Here is a 24,140-nt window from a genome sequence, read left to right as displayed (position 1 = left end):
ATTTCAGATAAACAACATAATTTTTAGTATAAGTATGTCCCATGCAATATTTGGGATGTACTTATACTAAGTTAATTGCTTACCTAAAACCCAAATATTGTAACTGAATGTCCTGTAATGTATGTAGCAACCCTGCTTAGGTTTTAGGGGTTTAATTCTCTTGTAAAATTAAAGCTTCTTAGAGGAATAGAACACTATTCTAGGCCTCACATTATTTCTACAATTTTTCAAATACAAATTCCAATACACAAAAATAATCAGACATACAAAGAGATGAAATACTTGGAAGAGAACTATGAGAAACAATAGGCAATAGAAGTAGACTCACAGGGGATACATAAAGTGAAGTTATACCAGATCCATACCTTAAAATAGCAATGTTTACTATGTTTAAGGAGATGAAAGACAAGACTGAGAATTTTGGCTAAGAACCAGAAACTATAAAAGGATGTAACAGATGTGAGTCAGAAAAGCTTCATAAAATATGAGTTAAACCTTTAAAGTAGAAAGGAGTTTATTAAGCAGACAAGTGAAGGAAGAAGATAAATGTGAGAAAAGCACGGACAGAAAAAGTAACAGGCAAAGGCATTCAGAACCAAAAGTAGGATCCTTAGATGATAAGTATATAAGGTATACACAAGTCAGTTAACTTGAAGATGGTGTTAGGAATAAATGCGTGCATAACCTAAGGACCCATGTATGCCATGTTAATGAATTTTAATCATATTCTATTAGTAGCTACACCTCTAGTGAGTATGGAAGAATGTACAAGATTTGTCAAATCACTATGCTATACACCTGGAAAATATGGTAACACTGTGTCAACTACACTTCAATAAAAAATAATAATAAACTTAAAAAATTCATATGCTATCTGGGGTGCCAACTAAAAGACTGATAATAAAAATAATAAAAGAAAATAATAAAAATAAAAATAAAAAGTACTGAATTAGAAAAAAAATAGCCAAATTCAAGAGTTAATTTTTCTTTTTTTTTTTTTAATTTTTTTTTCAACGTTTTTTATTTATTTTTGGGACAGAGAGAGACAGAGCATGAACGGGGGAGGGGCAGAGAGAGAGGGAGACACAGAATCAGAAACAGGCTCCAGGCTCCGAGCCATCAGCCCAGAGCCTGACGCAGGGCTCGAACCCACGGACCGCGAGATCGTGACCTGGCTGAAGTTGGACGCTTAACCGACTGCGCCACCCAGGCGCCCCAAGAGTTAATTTTTCAAATAACTAGGAGATAAAACTAGATTTTCCAAAGCATATTTTATGGAATATTAGTCCCATGAGATATTAAAATGTATTCCTTATTCAATTAATACTTAGAAACACTGAATATTATTTTATCTCCTTTTGAGGATTTATAATGCATCTGAGCATATGAACAGCTGTTAAAACAGTGCAATAAAAAATTGTATAAATTTGTTTATACAAGAATTCCAAATACAATCCAATACTTCTTTCTACAAATATAACACCTATCAATATTCTATAAAATTAACATTCTGTCTACCAAATCTACTCATTAGAAAGGAACTATAAATAGAAACAGAAATGAGAAAGGGTACTCAATAACTGATATAGTTAATGAGAAAATTAAATGAATGCCAATATGAAAATTTTAATCACAGAAATGGCAATTTCATAAATTTCAACTTAATAAATTTATCTCTATAATTTAGTAAATTTTTGAAAAAATATATAATTTATGAAATAGACTCATAACATAGTGCAAAACTTAACTAAGCAAAACCACTATTTTTCTACATTGCATAAAAAAATTAACAGCACAGAAAATTTAATAGTAAAGCACCTTTTACCTTAAAATTTCCATGCTATATAACTACATAGATATAAACAAAAGGAATAAAAAAAAAAAGAATGAAAAAGGAAACCCCCTATTCCTTACAAAAATAGCTCAGAAAGAGAAAACCACAGCCTAATCATTAGTAAATACTCATTCAAAAATAAAATATTAGAAAACCAAATTTTAAGAGAATATGAAAGAAAAATCCACAACGATCAATTAATTTAATCAAGAAATGAAAAGATTAGTCACTTAAGTTCTTCTCAAGAGACAACAAAAACCAATGCAACTGAAAAACTATACACTTATTTATGATTAAAAGAAAAATTTTATAATTAATTAAGCTTAGATGAATATCAATACAGTAAATACTTTATAGCAACAGGTACGTCATATATAGTAAAATACTGGAATTATTCTCATTAAAATCAGAAACATGTTTTAGACGTTTTGGTCACAGCAAAAGGCCATGAGATAAAAATAAGAGATATAGCTGTCAGAAATTCTAATCACAAATTATGACTGCTTCCCTTGAAAATCCCATAGAACCAACTGATAATAAATTATGAAAATGCAGTGCAGTGATTAAGAATAAATAACCACAAAAGTGCGTGATGGGTATTGAGGAGGGCACCTGTTGGTTGGGATGAGCACTGGGTATTATATGGAAACCAATTTGACAATAAATTATATTTAATATAAATAAATAGAGTCAATGCAATCATAATAAAAATAAAATAAAATAAAATAAAATAAAATAAAATAAAATAAAATAAAATAAAATAAAATAAAATAAACAAGTAAGTAAGTAAGTAAGTAGTAACCAACCAACCACAGGGGCACCTGGTTAAGTGTCTGACTTCGGCTAAGGTCATGATTTCATGGTTCGTGAGTGTGAGCCCCGTGTGGGGCTCTGTGCTGACAGCTCAGAACCTGGAACCTACTTTGGATCCTCAGTCTCCCTCCCTCTCTGCCACTCCCCCACTTGTGCTCTCTTTCTCTCAAAAATAAATAAACATTAAAAAATAATAATAAAAATAAATTACCACAAACTCAAAAGTTTCTACTTACAGATTGAAAACATGGGGAAATATTTCATAATAGCAACAAAAACATCAACTATCAAGGTACTTAAAAAGAAACAGAATTAATATGAAGAAAAAATCTCTTAATTATCTGAGAAAATAAAGACTTGAAAAAAAACGATATATATCATGTGTTCAAAGGATGGGAAGAATAAATTTTTCCCTCGTTTAATAAATTAGTTCAATTCAAATCAAAAGTGTAATGAATGGAAAGTTTTTTTAACTTAAAGTGATTTTGAAGTTCATCTAGAATAAAGTTCAGCAAACTATTTCAGCAGAAGGCCAAATAATAAATATTATAGGCTTGTGAGGCTGCATATGATCTCTGTCACATTTTTTTCTTTTCTTCCTTTCTTCTTCCCTGTCTCCCTCCTTTCTTTCTCTCACCGTCCCTCCTTCCTTCCCATCTTCTTTCCCTCCTTCCTTCTTTCCTTCTTCTTTTCCTTCCTTCCTGTCTCCTTCCTTCTTTCTCTCTTTCTCTCTCTTTTTTATAAGCCTTTAAAAATGTAAAAACCCTGCTTAACTCATTGGCTTGGCAATAACATGCTGTAGGCCAGGGCATACACCATAGTTTTATGATTCCTTGATCAAGAAGAAAAAATATGTTCTAAAAACATATGAACAGTATGGAAGGAACATGCCTTATTAAGTTTAAGGTATATCACACAACTACAACGAATTTAAAAGTGTGGTAATGATTCAATATTTAATATATACATCAACTAAAGAGAAAACAACAGAATCAGATTCAAAACTATATAATGATTATCTGTATATGAGCATATGTATAGATGTATAACACATATTTAAGGCTGATATATAAAAATTTTATAAGAGCAATTTAAGAAATCTCAGGGAAGAAGCTGTTAAATTTGACTGTATAATAAAAACAGCTGCCTTAATTCCTAAAGATAGAGTAGAAATAAAAATATGCAACTTATGATTTCACAAATGCCAAATAAAATTGAAAGGCAAAAAAAAACCTTAAGAAAAATCTTAATAGTATAACACAATTTTATATTTTTTAATATTTTAAAGAATAAAAATTTATTATTTATGCCAATAGAAAAAAAGGAAAGATAAAATTACAGAAGAAATAAAAATAATGTGTCTGAAAAAATGTTTAATCTCCTTTGTAATCAAAGAAATATAAAATATAAAATACCAAACTAGCAAAGATTTTCTTAAATAACATGTGGAACTGTCATAGGTGAGGATAAGTTGAGCTTCCTATATACTGCTGATGCCACTGTATATAAAAACATCCTGTAGGGTAATTTGACAACACATATCAAAAGTCTTCAAATGGTGCATGTCTCTTTCTTTAATGCAACTATTCTATTTCAAAGAATTTTTCTAAAGCAAAAACTAGCAATAAACAAAAAGATTTATGTGTAAGGTAAATGAAGACTCAACATTTAAAATATAAAAATATAGGAACTACTAGAATAAAAATGGTGGTATCTCCTACTTTCTTTGAAAAGTACACAAAAACCAAAGGAGAATGAGAAACAATAGCAAACTTTCCTTTGTTGAAAGTAGGAAACATGTGTAACTCCCAACAAAACACATGAAAAAAGAACAGACTTCTACTTTGAGGGACATTTTTGAAAGCCATGTCTGACAATTTTGGCTCCTCTAGAGAAAGAACATTTCAGCTGTGTCTAATGCTTGTCTCATGAATCATTAACAAAATCCAGTAGTGGAAAGACATATCTTTTACATGAAAACTACAAGTACGCACTGAATCTATTTAACTGTGTAACCAACATGAAAATAAATGCAGGAATTACGGTTATAGAAAAAGTATTAAGTGTTATGCACATTTGATATAACTAATAAGTTATAAACACCTAATATAATTGGTGTTTGATTGATATAATTAATAAAAGTCTTGAGGAGAAAAGGAAATGAATAATGTTCTACTTATTGACCCGATTGGCTACATGGTATTCTCTTTATAATAACTCCATTAAATGGTTCATATATACTTTTATGTCCTTTTCTACTTTTCTCTATGTGTATTTCATAAGCTGAAAAAAGTCAAACAAAACAAAACAAAACCCTCAATGGGTGAGTTCAATAGGAATAGAGAAAAATATTGACATGGAACAAAGGACAGATTAAATTACCTAGATTGCAACCTAAAGACAGAAGAAGTGAAAGGGAAGTCAAAATGCATGGAGAATATTCTGATAAGATCTAACAAACATCTAATGGGAGTTCAGAGAGGAAGGAGCAAGGAAATAGGACAGAGGCAATATTAAAGGAGATGATGGATAAGAACTTGGTAATAACAAAATTTAAAGATTCATGAAGCCTCAAAAGATAAAAAGAAATCTATACCTTAAAACTACAGAATGCCAAAATCTGAAAAGCAGTCAGAGAAGAAAGACAGGTAATCTTCAAGGAAGTGACAAACTGATGCTATCTTATCAACAATAACAATGGAAGTCAGAATCCAGTGAAATGAGTTCCTCAATATGCTGAAACAAAATATCTATAAATTTAGTGAAAATATCTTTCACTTTGGAGTAAATGGAATTCTCATACATTGCTGATGAGAGTATAAAACCATAATTCCCACATTATTTTTATTTTAGTTACACAGATTAGTCACGCAGTTAAATAGATTCAGTGTTCATTTGTAGTAAAACTGAAGAAAGTTTTCCAGTTTCTTATAAAAATAAACATCTGACCCATATGACCCAGCAATTCCATTACTATGTACTTACTAGAGAAATGAAAACACAGAACAACAGACAGACATATAATGAGGTTTACAGCAGCTTACTTAAAAATGGCCCAAAACTGGAAACAACCCAAATGTCCATCTACTGGTGAATAGATAAATAAACTGGGGTATACTCATACAGTAAACTACTACTCAACAATAAAAGGAAACAAACTATTGTAATATGTAACAACATGTAAGCAAGACACAAAAGAATACCAACTGTGTCATTCCATCTATAGGAAATTCTACAATAGGCAAAACCAATTATAGTGATAAGTATCAGATCAATGGTTTACTTGAGGCAGGGGGCTGGAAAAGACATTACTATAAAAGGACATAAAGGAACTTTCTAGAGTGATGCATATGTTCTATATTTTGATTGTAAAACTCATCAAACTTCACATTTAAAATGGGTGCATTTTATTGTATGTAAGTTATACTTAAATTAAATTGACTTTTAAAACATCTTTCAAAATCAAGGGGAAAACAGAAATATTTTGATATTAACAAAAAATGAGAGTAAGTTTTTTACTTCTAGAAAATCCTCATACAGGTAAATTCTAAATTATATTCTTCAGATAAAAAGAAAGTGATTTAAAAAGAGAAGTCTGAGCCAAAGGAAAAAAAGGAAAGCAAAAACAACAGCAAAGACATGAGTAAATCTAAACAAATGCTAACTTTAGAAAATAAGACTTTGTGGAGTTAAAAAACAGAATTAAACTAAATATGATAACAACAAGAATCTTGTTCTAAGAGTGTTCTAAGATTCTTTTGTGATTTAAGATGAGGATAAAGGTAATTATTCACTGTGATTTTGTGGAGCTAAGTATACATGTTAAAATTTCTAGGGCAACCACTAAAAGAGTAGAAATAGGGCATATAATTTCCAAAGCTAGTAAAAGAGGGAGAGAGATGGTGATGGGGGGAGGGGGAGAGGTAGAGAGACAGAGACTGACCAATCAACACAAAAACTAACAAGAAAGGAGAGAAAAAAGAAACAGAAAAGGTGGGACAAATAGGAAAAAACAAGATGATTAAACATAATAAATGAATTATAAAGTAGTTGCTCTTCACACATTAGCATGGATTGCTGGCTTCCTTTCTCAAAATCAGTCTAAAAAAGCTATATAATTAATAGAGAAACATGAATTCTAGAAACCTAACAAAAAGAAGCATGAAAAAAAATCAGTGAGACTTAAGGCTGTCCTAAACTGGTATGTGTTATGGAGCTAGATGGCTAAAGCTAATAGGGCAAAGTGCAGCTTGAGGCAGCAGTTAGAGGACAGAGTGGATAAAAATCTTATTTTAACTCTTATTCTGTCTCTCTCCTCTTTACTGTGGAATAGTCATATCCTGCCCCTTCACTCTAGACATCAGCTAGTGTTCACAGATAAATACCAGGGCAATGGAGAAATCCTGTTGACTAAGGAGTTAGAAACAGCTGTGGACTGACCAAGTGCCTTCAGACATTTAACTTCCCATCCCCTCCCATCCAAACTATGGAGACAGCCTCCTCCGAATGCCACTAAGGTAAAAAAAAAAATCAGTTTCTGTGGTTTATTTCTTTAAAAACCTTAAATAATATAAATGTGCATATGTGTTACTGTTTCTGGAATCCTTTAACATCTCTATTAGAACAGGCTTATAAAGAAAAAAAAGAACTTTAAAAAATTTCCAACCCTCAAATATTTAGAGATGTAAGATGCTGAAAATAGATACAATAAAATTTATAATTTATCTTTAAAATACACTTAGTTTATGTGCTTGCTGATCCACATAACTTTGATAATCAAGCTAAGGATCTTTTAAAATATTGTTCTATGGTTTTTAATTTTTAAATTAAAGATCAATGGCCCAAATGTCTATTTACCTTAAGAGATGAGCTAATAATAATGGTGGTTGTCCATTTTATTTTTTCTTTTGTGCCATTTTCAGCCATCTGTCTGTCTTTGGATCAACCCAGCTTCTAACGGTGCCACAATCTGAAAAAAGGTAAAAGGAAACAGAACATGTAGAAATGTTTGATGAATGAGTAAATTAAAGACAGAAATGAAACTATGTGGGGGCACCTGGATGGCTGAGTCGGTTAAAGTCCAACTCTAGATTTCAGCTCATGTCATGATCTCATAGTCATGAAATCGAGCCCTGCATCAGGCTCCACCAAGGGTGTAGAGCCTACTTAAGATTCTCTCTCTCCCTCTCCCTCTGCTCCTCCCCCACTGGTGCTTTCTAGAAAGAAACAAACAAACAAACAAACAAACAAGGTTAATGGAGACATTCTAAAGAATATTTGAAAGTTAAAATTTGACACTGAAAATATGTCTTGTTATACATTAAACTTATCAATACCACGCTTCCTATTGCTAAAAAGGAGATAGTAGACCCAAAACGGAGTCACTTGCACTAAACCCCACATCAGTAAACCAAGACTTAATATCTAACCTAACTTCAGTTTCACCACCCAACCACCCTACTCCTCACTTACCACCCCTCCACCCCCCACAATGTAACCTTTAACCAATTGACACTGAATACTTGGTCAGCACTAGTGAAATAATGCACTCAGTAAATCCCTTCCTTTCCCTTCAGGAAAGTAACCTTGCCTGAAAAATGCATTCTTTGCAAATAATTTTTTTCCAACTCCTGTCTTTAAACACTTCCCTTTTTGGGGCATTTGGGTGGCTCAGTTGATTGAGCATCCTACTTCAGCTCAGGTCCTGTCTCATGGTTCATGAGTTCCAGTCCCACACCGGTCTCTCTGTTGTCAGTGCAGACCCTCTTCAGACACTCTGTCCCCCACTGTCTCTGCCCCTTCCCCACTCAATCTCTCTCTCAAAACTAAATAAACAATTAAAAAAAAAAAACCTTCCCTTTCCCACAGCTTGGTGGAGTTCCTTTCCCTTGCTAATTGGGATACTGCCCAATTCATGATTCGTGGAATAAAGCCAATTTGGTTTCTTTAAAAATATAATTGATTGTCTAACTAGTTTCCATACAACACCCAGTGCTCATCCCAACAAGTGCTATCCTCAATGCCCATCAACAACTTTCCCCTCTCCCCCACCCCCAATCAACCCTCAGTTTGTTCTCAGTATTTAAGAGTCTCTTATGGTTTATCTCCCTCCCTCTCTGTAACTTTTTTTTCCCCTTCCCCTCTCCCATGGTCTTCTGTTAAGTTTCTCAAGATCCACATATGAGTGAAAACATAAGGTAAATGTACTCAGTTGAATTTTTGCTATTTAACTCTACTAACAATTACTAAAAACAATGGTTCCCATTACAGGGCATCAGGGTTTTCTCCCTTTTCCTTTTTTTTCAGGGTTACTTCAACAAACAAAGCAAAGCACACCTAATTAAAGGTACAGACGCTTCACCACTGAAAGTAATGAGAAGCTCTGTAGAGGACTGAACAATGGGAAAGAGAAGCCAAAATGCAACAGCAGAATGCACACAGCATACACCAGAAACACTGCCAGGAGTGCCAGGCCCCTTTTTAATATAGTGGTACTCTCAGATGCAGGAAACATAACAAGCTTTTAGAACATGCAAAACACTGACAGAAACTTAGTCAAAATGACAAGACAGAGGAATTCTCCCCAAAAGAAAGGTCAAGAAGAAATCATAGCCAGGGGCTTGCTTAAAATAGATATAGGCAATATATCTGAGAATTTAGATCAACAAGAATTTAGGTCAACACTCCTAAAACTACTAGGTGGCCTTGAAAAAGCATAGAAGACCCCAGAGAAATCCTTGCTGCAAAGATCAAAGACCTAAAAACTAGTCGGCATGAATTTAAAAAGACTATAAATGAGATGCAAAATAGGCTAGATACAGTGAAGCAAGATGGAAGAAACAGAGGAGAGAATAGATGAAATAGATGTTAAAATTATGGAAAATCATGAAACTGAAAAAAGAGGGAAAGGAAATTACTAGATCATAAGGGGAGGCATAGAGAACTAACTGATTCCATGAAATGAAGCAATATCCATATCATAGGGGTCCCAGAAGAAGAAGAGTGAGAAAAAGGGGCAGAAAGTTTATTTGAACAAGTTATAGCCGAGAACTTCTCTAACCTGGGAAAAGGAAACAGGCATTCAAGTCCAAGAGGCACAGAGAACTCCCTTCAAAATCAACAAAAACAGCTCAAAACCATCACATATGATAGTGAAACTTGCAAAATACAAAGATAAAGGGAGAATTCTGAAAGCAGCTAGGGAGAAAAGGTCCTTAACCTACAAGAGTAGACACATAAGGTTAGTAGCAGACCTGTCCACTGAAACTTAGCAGGCCAGAAGGGAATGGCAGGAAATATTCAATGTGCTAAATAGGAAAAACATGCACCCAAGAATCCTTTATACAGCAAGTCTGTCATTCAGAACAGAAAGAGACATAAAGACTTTCCAAGACAAATGAAAATTAAAGGAGTTAATGACCACTAAACCAGCCCTACAAGAGATCCTCAGGGTGACCCTGTGAGTGGAAAGCAGCAAAGACTACAAAAGACCAGAGAACACCACCAGAAACACCAAATCTACAGATAATACAGATAATAATAATAAATTCAGATCTTTCAATAATCACTCTGAAAGTAAATGGACTAAATGCTCCAATGAAAAGACACAAGGTAGCAGAATGGATAAAAAAACAAGATCTATCTATATGCTGCTTACAAGAGACCCATTTTACACCTAAGGACACATGCAGGGTGAAAGTGAGGTGATGGAGAGCCATCTATCATACTAATGGAAGTCAAAAGAAAGCCAGAGTAGCAATACTTATACCAGACAAACTAGATTTTAAAACAAAGGCTGTTACAAGAGATGATAATTAACGGGGTTTATCCATCAAGAATATCTGACAATTGTAAATATTTATGCTAACATGGAAGCACCCAAATATGTGCATCAATTAATCACAAACATAAACAAACTCATCGATAATAATACCATTATAGTAACAGACTTTAATACTCCACTCACAGCAATGGACAGATGAAGTTAGGAGAAAATCGGCAAGGAAACAATGGCTTTGAATGACACATTGGACCAGATCGACTTAACAGATATATTCAGAACATTTCACCCTAAAAAGCACCATAATACACATTCTTCTTGAGTGTACATGGAACATTCTCCAGAACAGATCACATACTGGGTCACAAACCAGCCTTCAACAAGTACAAAAAGATCAAGATCATATCATGCATGTTTTCAGATTACAACACTATGAAACTTGAAATCACCCAAAAGAAAAAATTTGGAAAGCCCTCAAATACACGAAGGTTAAATAACATCCCAGTAAAGAATGAATGGGTTAACCAGGAAATTAAAGAATAAAATACACGGAAGCAAATGAAAATGAAGACATACAGTGCAAACATTTTGGGATATAGCAAAGGCAGTCCTAAGAGGAAAATACATTGCAATTGTGGCCATCTTAAGAAGCAAGAAAGGTCCCAAATACACAACCTAACCTTACACCTAAAGGAGCTAGGAAAGGAGCAGCAAATAAAGCCCAAAGCAGTGGAAAGGAAATAATAAAACTCAGAGAGAACTAAATGATATAGAAACAAACAAACAAACAAAAAACAGAATAGATCAAAGAAACTAAAAAGTGGTGTTTTTTTTGAAAGAATAAACAAAATTGATAAACCCCCAGCCAGACTTAACAAAAAGAAGAGAGGACCCAAAATAGATAAAATCATGAATTAAGGAGGAGAGATCACAACCAACACCACAGAAATACAAACAATTATAAGAGAATACTATGAAAAATTATACACCAACAAAGTGAACAATATGAAAGAAATGGACAATTCCTGAACACTCACACACTACCAAAACTTATGAGGAAGAAGTAGAAAATTTGACAGCCCCATAACTAGCAAAGAAACTGAATCTGTCATCAAAAATCTCCCAACAAATAAGAGTCCTGGGCCAGATGGCTTCCCAGGGGAATTCTACCAGACATTTAAAGAAGAGTTAATACCTATTCTTCTCAAACTGTTCCAAAAAAAAAAAAAAAATAGAAATGGAAGGAAAGCTTTCAAACTCTACTATAAGGCCAGTATTACCATGGTTCCAAAACCAGACAAAGACCCCGCTAAAAAGGAGAATTACAGGCCAATATCCCTGATGAACACGGATCCAAAAATTCTCAAAAAGATACTAGCAAATCAAACCAAAGAGTACCTTAAATGAATTATTTACCAAATAGCCAAAGATGGCGACGTAGGAGGACGCTTGGCTCACCTAGTCCTGCTGATCACTTAGATTCCACCCACATCAGCCTAAATAATCCAGAAAACCACTGGAAGACTAGCACAATGGACTCTCTGGAGCCAAGCTAGACAAGAGGCCCACGGAAGAGAGTAGGAAGTGCAGAGAGGCAGTGCATGCTACACAGACTGACGGGAGGGAGCCGGGTGGTGGAGGGTCAGCCCACCAGGCAAGGCAGAACCTCTGAAGTCTGGCTTGTAAAAGTGGAGGGGCTGGACTGTGTGAGTTTTGACAGCAAGCAGGACTTAACATCTGGAATGTTAGAAGTCAACAGCTCTGCTCTTGGAGAGCGAGGAGGGTGAGAGGATGCTGGGAGGGAGAGTTGTTGAGCCCCAGAAGGACAGAGCTCCACAGGGGAACAAAGGTGCTGGCAAGCATAATTTCCCTCTCCCATCCCCCAGCTGAAATTCCAAAGGGAACCAGTTTCCCTCACCGAACTTGCTTGCACCGTGCAAACACCCATCACTGTGCTTCTGTGGATCCATCCCTCCAACAGGCCTGCCTCCCTCCCGGTGCTGCAGGGCCCTTCCCGCAGGGGACCACCTATGGCAAAGCTAGCTAAGCCTGGCCCTCCTGCCCCTGTGCACCTTGCGGACCCACCCCTCTAATACACCCTTGGCCAGATCCCATCAAAGCAGCACCACAATTGTGCCTGGCAGTATGCAAACAGCCCAGACAGGGGCCATAGTACTCCACAGTGAGTCCTGCCCCTGGGAGAGGGGAAGATAAGGTACACACCAGTCCAACTGTGGCCCCAGCAGTGGGCTAGGGGCACACATCGGGTCTGACTGCAGCCCCGCCCACCAACACAAGTTTCTCTGGAGAGCAAAGGGGAAGTCCCCTGCAGTTTGGAGCCACCGCAGGGACTAGCCAAAATGATGAAACGAAAGAATTCTCCTCAAAAGAAACTCCAGGAAGTAGCAATACCTAACGAATTGATCAAAACCGATTTAAGCAATAAAATGGAACAAGAATTTAGAATAATAGTCATAAAATTAATCGCTGGGCTTGAAAAAAGCACAGAGGACAGCAGAGAATCTATTGCTACAGAGATCAAGGGACTAAAAAATAATCATGAAGAATTTTAAAATGCTATAAATTAGGCACAAAATAAAATGGAGGCGGCCATATCATGGATTGAAGAGGCAGAGGAGAGAATAGGTGAATTAGAAGATAAAATTACAGAAAAAGAGGAAGCTGAGAAAAAGATTAAAAAATCCAGGAGTATGAGGGGAGATTTAGAGAACTAAGTGATGCAATCAAACGGAACAATATCCGTATCATAGGAATTCCAGAAGAAGAGACAGAGAAAGAAGCTGAAGGTGTACTTGAACAAATCATAGCTGATAACTTCCCTGATCTGGGGAAGGAAACAGGCATTGAAATCCAAGAGGCACAGAGAACTCCCTTCAGACATAACTTGAATCGATCTTCTGCACGACATATCATAGTGAAACTGGCAAAATACAAGAATAAAGAGACAATGCTGAAAGCAGCTAGGGATAAACAGGCTCTAACTTATAAAGGGAGATGCATAAGCCTAGTGGCAGACCTATCTACTGATATTTGGCAAGCCAGAAAGGAATGGCAGGAAATCTTCAAAATGATGAACAGAAAAAATATGCAGCCAAGAATCCTTTATCCAGCAAGTCTGTCATTCAGAATAGAAGGAGAGATAAAGGTCTTCCCAAACAAAAACTGAAGGAATTCATCACCACTAAACCAGCCCTACAAGAGATCCTAAGGGGGACTGAAACGTTGCAAGGACCACAAAGTACCAGAGACACCACTACAAGCATGAAAGCTACAGATATCACAATGACTCTAAACCCATATCTTTCTATAATAACACTGAATGTAAATGGACTAAATGCTCCAACTAAAAGAAACAGCGTATAAGAATGGATAAAAAAAACAAGACCCATCTATTTTCTGTCTACAAGAGACTCATTTTAGACCTGAGGACACCTTCAGATTGAAAATGAGGGGGTAGAGAAGAATCTATCATGCTACTGGAAGTCAAAAGAAAGCTGGAGTAGCCATACTTATATCAGACAAACTAGACTTTAAATTAAAGGCTGTAACAAGAGATGAAGAAGGGCATTATATAATAACCACAGGGTCTATCCATCAGGAAGAGCTAACAAATATAAATGTCTATGAGCCGAATACGGGAGCCCCCAAATATATAAAACAATCACAAACATAAACAACCTTATTGATGAGAATGTGGTAATTGCAGGGGAATTTAATACCCCACTTACAACAATGGATAGATCATCTAGACACAGGATCAATAAAGAAACAAGGACCCTGAATGATACATTGGATCAGATGGACTTGACAGATATATTTAGAACTCTGCATCCCAAATCAACAGAATATATTTTCTTCTCGAGTGCACATGGAACATTCTCCAAGATAGATCACATACTGGGTCACAAAACAGCCCTTCACAAGTATAAAAGAATTGAGATCATACCATGCACACTTTCAGACCACAATGCTATGAAACTTGAAATCAACCACAGGAAAAAGTCTGGAAAACCTCCAAAAGTATGGAGGGTCAACCCTCCATAGTATGCCTGGGTCAACCAGGCAATTAGAGAAGAAATTAAAAAATATATGGAAACAAATGAAAATGAAAATACAACAATCCAAATGCTTTGGGATGCAGCAAAGGCAGTCCTGAGAGGAAAATACATTGCAATCCAGGCCTATCTCAAGAAACAAGAAAAATCCCAAATACAAAATCTAACAGCACACCTAAGCAAATAGAAGCAGAACAGCAAAGACACCCCAAACCCAGCAGAAGAAGAGAAATAATAAAGATCAGAGCAGAAATAAACAATATAGAATCTAAAAAAAAACAGTACAGCAGATCAATGAAATCAAGAATTGGTTTTTGAAAAAATAAACAAAATTGATAAACCTCTAGCCAGACTTCTCAAAAAGAAAAGGGAGAGGACCCAAATAGATAAAATCCTGAATGAAAATGGAATTATTACAACCAATCCCTCAGAAATACAAGCAATTATCAAGGAATACTATGAAAACTTATATGCCAACAAACTGGACAACCTGGAAGAAATGGACAAATTCCTAAGCACCCACACACTTCCAAATCTCAAACAGGAAGAAATAGAAAATTTGAACAGACCCATAACCAGCGAAGAAACTGAATCAGTTATCAAAAACCTCGCAACAAATAAGAGTCCAAGACCAGATGGCTTCCCTGGGGAATTCTACCAGACATTTAAAGCAGAGGTAATACTTATCCTTCTCAAGCTGTTCCAAAAAATAGAAAGGGAAGGAAAACTTCCAGACTCATTCTATGAAGCCAGCATTACTTTGATACCCAAACCAGACAGAGACCCAGCAAAAAAAAGAGAACTACAGGCCAATATCCCTGATGAATATGGATGCAAAAGACACTAGCAAATCGAACTCAACAGCATATAAAAAGAATTATTCACCATGATCAAGTGGGATTCATTCCTGGGCTGCAGGGCTGGTTCAATAGTCGCAAATCAATGTGATACATCACATTAATAAAAGAAAAGAAAACCATATGATCCTGTCAATCGATGCAGAAAAAGCATTTGACAAAATTCAGCATCCTTTCTTAATAAAAACCCTTAATAAAAACCCTCAATAGAAGGAAAATACTTAAACATCATAAAAGCCGTTTATGAAAGGCCCACAGCTAATATCATCCTCAATGGGGAAAAACTGAGAGCTTCCCCCCTGAGATCAGGAACATGACAGGGATGTCCACTCTCACCACTGTTGTTTAACATAGTGTTGGAAGTTCTAGCATCAGCAATCAGTCAACAAAAGGAAATCAAAGGCATCAAAATTGGCAAAGATGAAGTCTAGCTTTCACTTTTTGCAGATGACATGATATTATACATGGAAACCCCAATAGACTACACTAAAAGTCTGCTAGAACTGATACATTAATTCAGCAAATTCACAGGATACAAAATTAATTTACAGAAATCAGTTGCATTCTTATACACTAATAATGAAGCAACAGAAAGACAAATAAAGAACTGATCCATTCACAATTGCACCAAGAATCATTAAATATCTAGGAATAATCCTAACCAAAGATGTAAAAGATCTGTATGCTGAAAACTATAGAAAGCTTATGAAGGAAATTGAAGAAGATACAAACAAATGCAAAAACATTCCATGCTCATGGATTGGAAGAATAAATATTGTTAAAATGTCAATACTACCCAAAGCAATCTACACACTCAATGCAATCCCAATCAAAATTACACCAGCATTCTTCTCGAAGCTACAACAAGCAATCTTAAAATTGTATGGAACCACAAAAGATGCCAAATAGCCAAAGTAATATTGAAGAAGAAAACCAAAGCGGGAGGCATCACAATCCCAGACTTTAGCCTCTACTACAAAGCCGTAATCAAGACAGCATGGTATTGGCACAAAAACAGACACATAGACCAATGGAATAGAATAAAGACTCTAGAACTGGACCCACAAAAGTATGGCCAACTAATCTTTGACAAAGCAGGAAATAATATCCAATGGAAAAAAAGACAGTCTCTAACAAATGGTGCTGGGAGAACTGGACAGCAACATGCAGAAGAATGAAACTAGACCACTTTCTTACACCATTCACAAAAATAAACTCAAAATGGATGAAGGACCTGAATGTGAGACAGGAAACCATCAAAACCCTAGAGGAGAAAGCAGGAAAAAACCTCTCTGACCTCAGCCACAGAAATTTCTTACTCGACACATCTCCAAAGGCAAGGGAATTAAAAACAAAAATGAACTATTGGGGCCTCATGAAGATAAAAAGCTTCTATACTGCAAAGGAAGCAATCAATAAAACTAAAAGGCAACTGACGGAATGGGAAAAGATACTTGCAAATTACATATTGGACAAAGGGCTAGTATCCAAAATCTATAAAGAACTCCCCAAACTCCACACCCGAAAAACAAATAATCCAGTGAAGAAATGGGCAGAAAATATGAATAGACACTTCTCTAAAAAAGACATCCAGATGGCCAACAGGCACATGAAAAGATGCTCAAAGTCACTCCTCATCAGGGAAATACAAATCAAAACCACACTGAGATACCACCTCATGCCGGTCAGAGTGGCTAAAATGAACAAATCAGGAGACTAAAGATGCTGGAGAGGATGTGGAGAAATAGGAACCCTCTGGCACTGTTGGTGGGAATGCAAACTGGTGGAGGTTCCTCAAAAAATTAAAAATAGACCTACCCTATGACCCAGCAATAGCACTGCTAGGAATTTACCCAAGGGATACAGCAGTGCTGATGCATAGGGGCATTTGTACCCCAATGTTTATAGCAGCACTTTCAACAATAGCCAAATTATGGAAAGAGCCTAAATGTCCATCAACTGATGAATGGATAAAGAAGTTGTGGTTTATATATACAATGGAATACTACTTGGCAATGAGAAAGAATGAAATATGGCCTTTTGTAGCAACATGGATGGAACTGGAGAGTGTTATGCTAAGTGAAATAAGTCACAGAGAGAAAGACAGATACCTATGTTTTCACTCTTATGTGGATCCTGAGAAACTTAACAGAAGACCATGAGGGAGGGGAAGGAAAAAAAAAGTTACAGAGAGGGAAGGAGGCAAACCAGGAGAGACTCTTAAAAACTTAGAATAAACTAAGGGTTGGTGGGAGGTGGGCGGGAGGGGAAAGTGGGTGATGGGCATTGAGGAGGGCACCTATTGGGATGAGTACTGGGTGTTGTATGGAAACCAATTTGACAATAAATTTCATACTAAAAAAAAAAGAATTATTCACCATGATCAAGTGGGATTCATTCCTGAGGTGCAGGGCTGGTTCAATATTCTCAAATCAATCAATGTGATATGCCACATTATTAAAAGAAAGGGTAAGGAGCATATGATCCTTTTAATAGGTGCAGAAAAAGCATTTGACAAAATACAGAATCCTTTCCTGATAAAAACCCTTGAGAAAGCAGGGGAGAAGGAAGGAACATGCCTCAACATCATAAAAGCCATATATGAAAGGCTCACAGCTAATATCATCCTCAATGGGGAAAAAGTGACAGCATTTCACCTAAGGTCAAGAACATGACAGGGATGATCACTTTTACCACTGTTGTTCAACATAGTACTGGAAGGAAGTCCTAGACTCACAATCAGACAAGAAAAAAATAAGTGGCATGCATATTGGTAAAAAGAAGTCAATTTTTTTTTATTGAAGTTTAACTCTTCGCAGATGAAATGACACTCTACATAGAAAACCCAAAGACTCCACCAAAACATGGCTACAATCAATACATGAATTCAGCAAAGTTGCGGGTTATAAATTCAACGTACAGAAATTGGTTGCATTTCTATACACCAAAAATTAAGCAGCAGAAAGAGAAATCAAGGAATCTATCCCATTTATAAGAGCAACAAAAACCTTAATATACCTAGGAATAAACCTAACCAAGGAGGTAAAAATCTGTAGGCCGAAAACTATAGAAAGCTTATGAAAAAAATTGAAGAATACACAACGAAATGGAAAAACAATCCATGCTCATGAATTAGAAAATACTGTTAAAATGTCTATACTACCGAATGCAATCTACACATTCAATGCAATCCCTATCTAGAATTCTTTACAGAGCTAGAACAAACAATCCTAAAATTTGCATAGAACTACAAAGACCCTAAAAGCCAAAGTAATGTTGAAAAAACAAAGCAAAGCTGGAGGAATCACAATTCCTGACTTTAAGCTGTATTACAAAGCTATAATCCTCAAGACAGTATGGTACTGGCACAAAAATAGACACATGGATCAGTGGAACAGAACAGAGAGCCCATAAATTGATGCACAAATGTCTAACCACATAACCTTCGACAAAGCAGGAAAGACTGTCCAATGGAAAAAAGAGAGTCTCTTCAGCAAATGGTGCTAGGAAAACCAGACAGCAACATGCAGAAGAATAAAACTGGACCATTTTCTTAAACCACACACAAAAATAAATTCAAAATGGATGAAACCCTAAATGTGAGACTGGAAACCATCAAAATCCTATAGGAGAACACAGGCAACAACCTCTTTGACCTCAGCCACAGCAACTTCATTTTTTTTGTTTTGTTTTTTTGTTTTTAATGTTTATTTATTTTTGAGAACGAAAGACAGAGTGTGAGTGGGGAAGGGGCAGACAGAGAGGGAGTCACAGAATCTGAAGTAGGCTCCAGGCTCTGAGTTGTCAGCACAGTCTGACATGGGGCTCGAACTCATGGACCACGAGATCATGACTTGAGCCAAGTCAGATGCTTAACCAACTAAGCCACCCAGGCACCTCTCGGTCACAACAACTTCTTACTAGACATGTCTCTGGAGACAAGGCAAACAAAAGCATAAATGAAATATTGAGGCCTCGTCAAGATGAAAAGCTTCTGCACAGCAAAGAAAATAATCAACAAAACAAGAAGGCAAACGATGGAATGGGAGAAGATATTTGCAAATGACCTATCACATAAAGGGTTAGTATCCAAAATCTATAAAGAACTTCTCAAAATCAACACCCAAAAACCAAACAATCTAGTGAAGAATTGGGCAGAAGACATGTATAGACACTTCTATAAAGACAACCAGATGGCTAACAGACACATAGAAGATGCTCAACATCACTCATCATCAGGGAAATACAAATCAAAACCACAATGAGATACCACCTCACATATGTCAGAATGGTTAAAATTAACCACTCGAGAAACAACAGAGCTGGTGAGGATGCAGAGAAAGGAGAACACTTTTGCACTGCTGTTGGAATTGCAAATTGGTGCAGCCACTGTGGAAAACAGTATGGAGGTTCCTCAAAAAATTAAAAATAGAACTACCCTACGACCCAGCAACTGTATTACTAGCTATTTATCCAAAGGATTCAAAAATGCTGATTCAAAGGGGCACATGCACCCCAATGTTTATATAGCAGCGCTACTGACAATAGCCAAAGTATGGAAAGAGCACATCATGTCCATCAAATAATGAATGGATAAAGAAGACGTGGTATATATATACAATGGCTACTACTCAGTGATCAAAAAGAATGAAATCCTCCCATTTGCAACAATGTGGATGGAGCTAGAGTATGCTATGTGACATAAGTCAGTCAGAGAAAGACAAATATCATGTGATTTTACTTGTATGTGAAATTTAAGAAACACAACAGATGAACATATGGGAAGGGAAGGAAAAATAAGATCAAAGCAGAGGCAGGCAAGCTGTCAAAGACTCTTAAATACAGAGAACAAACTGAGGGTTGCTAGAGGGGAGATGGGTGGGGAAAAGGACTAAGTGGGTGATGGGGATTAAGAAGGGCACTTGTTGGGAGGAGCACTGGGTGTCATATGTAAGTGATGAATCAGTTCCACTCCTGAAACCAATACAGCATTGTATGTTATCTAATGTGAATTTAAATACATTAATTTAAAAAAAAAACATGCTATGAATCCAGATCTGCAGTTAGTGTACAAATGGTAAAGTAACCTGTGTAAACAGAAGAATTCCTAAATTCCTTTTTTTTTTTTTTTAATGTTTATTTTTGAGAAAGAGATAGAGTGAGAGCAGGGCGGGGCAGAAAGAGAGGGAGACACAGAATCCAAAGCAGACTCCAGGCTCCTGCCCCGACACAGGGCTCAAACTGATGAACCGTGAGATCATGACCTGGGCTAAAGTCGGACACTTAACCGACTCAGCCACCCAGGCGCTCCAAGAATTCCTAAATTCTTAAGTAGTAAATGAATAAGCTTAGGGTCTACAGAAGCTGTTTTCTTGGTGAGAGCTTTTCCCATTATGAAAATCTCATGCTGATGAAAGTCCGTTTAGTAAATGGAATGATATGTAGTCAGAAAGGAATTAAATGACCTTTTGGGACTTTTCCCTGGGCACCACGTCATAGATCATAATAAATATTCAAATAGAAGTACATGCTTACAAAACATCTTGTTGGGTATCAAGAAATATTTTGAAGAGGATGACCCGATACGATGGCGATATGGCAGAAGCAAACAGCCATTCAGGAAGTAGGTACCTGGTATTCCATTATGTAAGGATCATCCCTGAAGAATTTGAAATATTTTCCAAATGCTTATTCTTGCCTAAAATAAGGCCAACTGGATGCAAAGTTGTTTTAAACTAAAAGAGGTATATGGCATTGAGTTCCATGAGTTGCAGCAGAATCTAGTCAAGAACAAAAGAGGGGCGCCTGGGTGGCGCAGTCGGTTAAGCGTCCGACTTCTGCCAGGTCACAATCTCGCGGTCCGTGAGTTCGAGCCCCGCGTGGGGCTCTGGGCTGATGGCTCAGAGCCTGGAGCCTGTTTCCGATTCTGTGTCTCCCTCTCTCTCTGCCCCTCCCCCGTCCATGCTCTGTCTCTCTCTGTCCCAAAAATAAATAAACATTGAAAAAAAATTAAAAAAAAAAAGAACAAAAGAGATTTTGGGGCGCCTGGGTGGCTCAGTCGGTTAAGCGCCTGACTTTGGCTCGGGTCATCATCTCACTGCTCGTGAGTTCGAGCCCCGCATCGGGCTCTGTGCTGATAGCTTGGAGCCTGGAGCCTGCTTTGAATTCTGTCTTCCTCTCTATGCCCCTTCCCTGCTCATGCACTCTCTCTCTCTCTCTCTCTCTCTCTCTCTCTCTGTCTCTCAAATATAAAATAAAACATAAAAAAAAAGAACAAAAGAGATTTCAGTCTCATATGTAGAATTGAAAAAACACAACAGATGAACATAGGAAAAGGGAAGGAAAAATAAAAACAGAGACAGAGGCAAACCATAAGAGATTCTTTTTTTTTAATAATTTTATTTTTTTAATTTACATCCAAATTAGTTAGTATAGTGTATAACAATGATTTCAGGAGTAGATTCCTTAATGCCCCTTACCCATTTAGCCCATCACCCCTCCCACAACCCCTCCAGTAACCCTCCATTTGTTCTCCATATTTAAGAGTCTCTTATGTTTTGTCCCCCTCCCTGTTATATTATTTTTGCTTCCCTTCCCTTATGTTCATCTGTTTTGTATCTTAAAGTCCTCATATGAGTGAGGCCATATTTGTCTTTCTCTTATTAATTTTGCTTAGCATAATACCCTCTAGTTTCATCCACATAGCTGCAAATGGCAAGATTTCATTCTTTTTGATTGCCGAGTAATACTCCATTGTATATATATATATACCACATCTTATTTATCCATTCATCCATCGATGGACATTTGGGCTCTTTCCATACTTTGGCTATTGTTGATCGTGCTGCTATAAACATTGGCATGCATGTGTCCCTTCGAAACAGCATACCTGTATCCCTTGGATAAATGCCTAGTAGTGCAATTGCTGGGTTGTAGGGTAGTTCTATTTTTAATTTTTTGAGGAACCTCCACACTGTTTTCCAGAGTGGCTGCACCAGCCTGCATTCCCACCAGCAATGCAAGAGAGATCCTATTTCTCCACATCCTCGCCAACATCTGTTGTTGCCTGAGTTGTTAATGTTAGCCATTCTGGCAGGTGTAAGGTGGTATCACACTGTGGTTTTGATTTGTATTTCCCTGATGATGAGTGATGTTGAGCATTTTTTCATGTGCCTGTTGGCCATCTGGATGTCTTCTTTGGAGAAGTGTCTATTTGTGTCTTTTGCCCATTTCTTCACTGGACTATTTGTTTTTTGGGTGTTGAGTTTGATAAGTTCTTTATAGATTTTGGATACTAACCCTTTATCTGATAGGTCATTCGCAAAAATCTCCCATCCTATCAGTTGCCTTTTAGTTTTGCTGATTGTTTCCTTCACTGTGCAGGTTTTTATTTTGATGAGGTCCCAACAGTTCATTTTTGTTTTTGTTTCCCTTGCCTCCAGAGAAGTGTTGAGTAAGAAGTTGCTGTGGCCAAGGTCAAAGAGGTTTTTGCCTGCTTTCCCCTCGGGGATTTGGATGGCTTTCTGTCTTTTGTTTAGGTCTTTCATCCATTTTGAGTTTATTTTTGTGTATGGTGTAAGAAAGTGGTCCAGGTTCATTTTTCTGCATGTTGTTGTCCAGTTTTCCCAGCACCACTTGCTGAAGAGACTGTCTTTATTCCATTGGATATTCTTTCCTGCTTTGTCAAAGATGAGTTGGCCATACGTTTGTGGGTCCATTTATGGGTTCTCTGTTCTGTTTCATTGATCTGAGTGTCTGTTTTTGTGCCACATAAGAGACTCTTAAATACAGAGAACAAACTGGGGGTTGCTACAGGGGAGGTGGGTGGGAGGATGGGCTAAATGGGTGATGGGGATTAAGAAGCGCACTGGTTGGGATGAGCACTGGGTATTCTATGTAAGTGATGAGTTAATGGATTTTACTCATGAAACCAATACTGCACTGTATGTTAACTGACTTGAACTTAAATAAATAAAAAATATGGGGCATCTGGGTGGCTCATTCGGTTAGACTTTGGCCCAGGTCATGGTCTTGTGGTTTGTGGGTTTAAGACCCATATTGGGCTCAGTGCTGATAGCTCAGAGCCTGAGTCTGCTTCAGATTCTGTGTCTCCCTCTCTCTCTGCCCCTCCCTCACTCATGCTCTGTCTCTCACTCTCAAAAATAAATTTTTCTAAAAATTTTCTAAAAATTTTCTAAAAATTTTTCTAAAAATTTAAAAAAGAATAAAAAAGAAAAAAACTGCATCCATAGTTAAATGTATAAAAGTTCATTTCCAAATATGTTTAAAAGAGCAAAATGCAGGCATCTGGGTGGCTCAGTTGGTTAAGAATCTGACTCTTGATTTTGGCTCAGGTTATGATCTCAGTTAATGAGTTCAAGTCCCATATCAGGCTCCATGCTGATAGTGTAGGGCCTGCTTGGGATTCTCTCTCTCCCTCTCTGTCTGCTCCTCCCCTGTGCACTCTCTCTCTCCTTTCTTTCAAAAATAAATAAATCATAAATAGAAAGAGAGATAGATATTTTAAGAAAGAAAAAGAAAAGAAAATAGGGGCAACTGGCTCTTTCAGTTGAATATCCAAGTCTTGATTTTGGTTCAGACCATGATCCCAGGTTCGTGGGATCAAGCTCCACATTCAGCTCTGCACTGAGAATGGAGCCTGCTTAAGATTCTCTCTCTCTCTCTTCCTCTGTCCCTCTCTCCTGCTCGCATGCTCTCTAAAATTTAAAAAAGAAAGAAAGAAAGAAAGAAAGAAAGAAAGAAAGAAAGAAAGAAAGAAA

General features: G+C 36.8%; 1 protein-coding gene across 5 annotated transcripts in view; it reads right to left on the bottom strand.

The window, feature by feature from the left end:
* The window catches only part of CC1H1orf146 (chromosome C1 C1orf146 homolog), a 51,304-nt gene that overhangs the window by 4,769 nt on the left and 22,395 nt on the right, over positions 1-24,140 (bottom strand). For 4 of the 5 annotated variants that reach the window (XM_045036189.1, XM_045036188.1, XM_045036187.1 and 1 more), the window contains one exon: positions 7,505-7,616. In XM_045036189.1, coding sequence (XP_044892124.1) covers positions 7,505-7,573 — 69 coding nt within the window. In that variant the 5' untranslated portion in view covers positions 7,574-7,616. Of the gene's footprint in view, positions 1-7,504; positions 7,617-7,703; positions 7,729-24,140 lie in introns of those variants that run through there. The other variant, XM_045036190.1, reaches the window with a different exon arrangement.

The sequence above is a fragment of the Felis catus genome, chromosome C1 (assembly GCF_018350175.1).
Source record: "Felis catus isolate Fca126 chromosome C1, F.catus_Fca126_mat1.0, whole genome shotgun sequence".
Classification (NCBI taxonomy): Eukaryota; Metazoa; Chordata; class Mammalia; order Carnivora; family Felidae; genus Felis; species Felis catus.
Note: the sequence above shows the minus strand (reverse complement) of the source record. Positions and strands in the feature narration are given on the sequence as shown.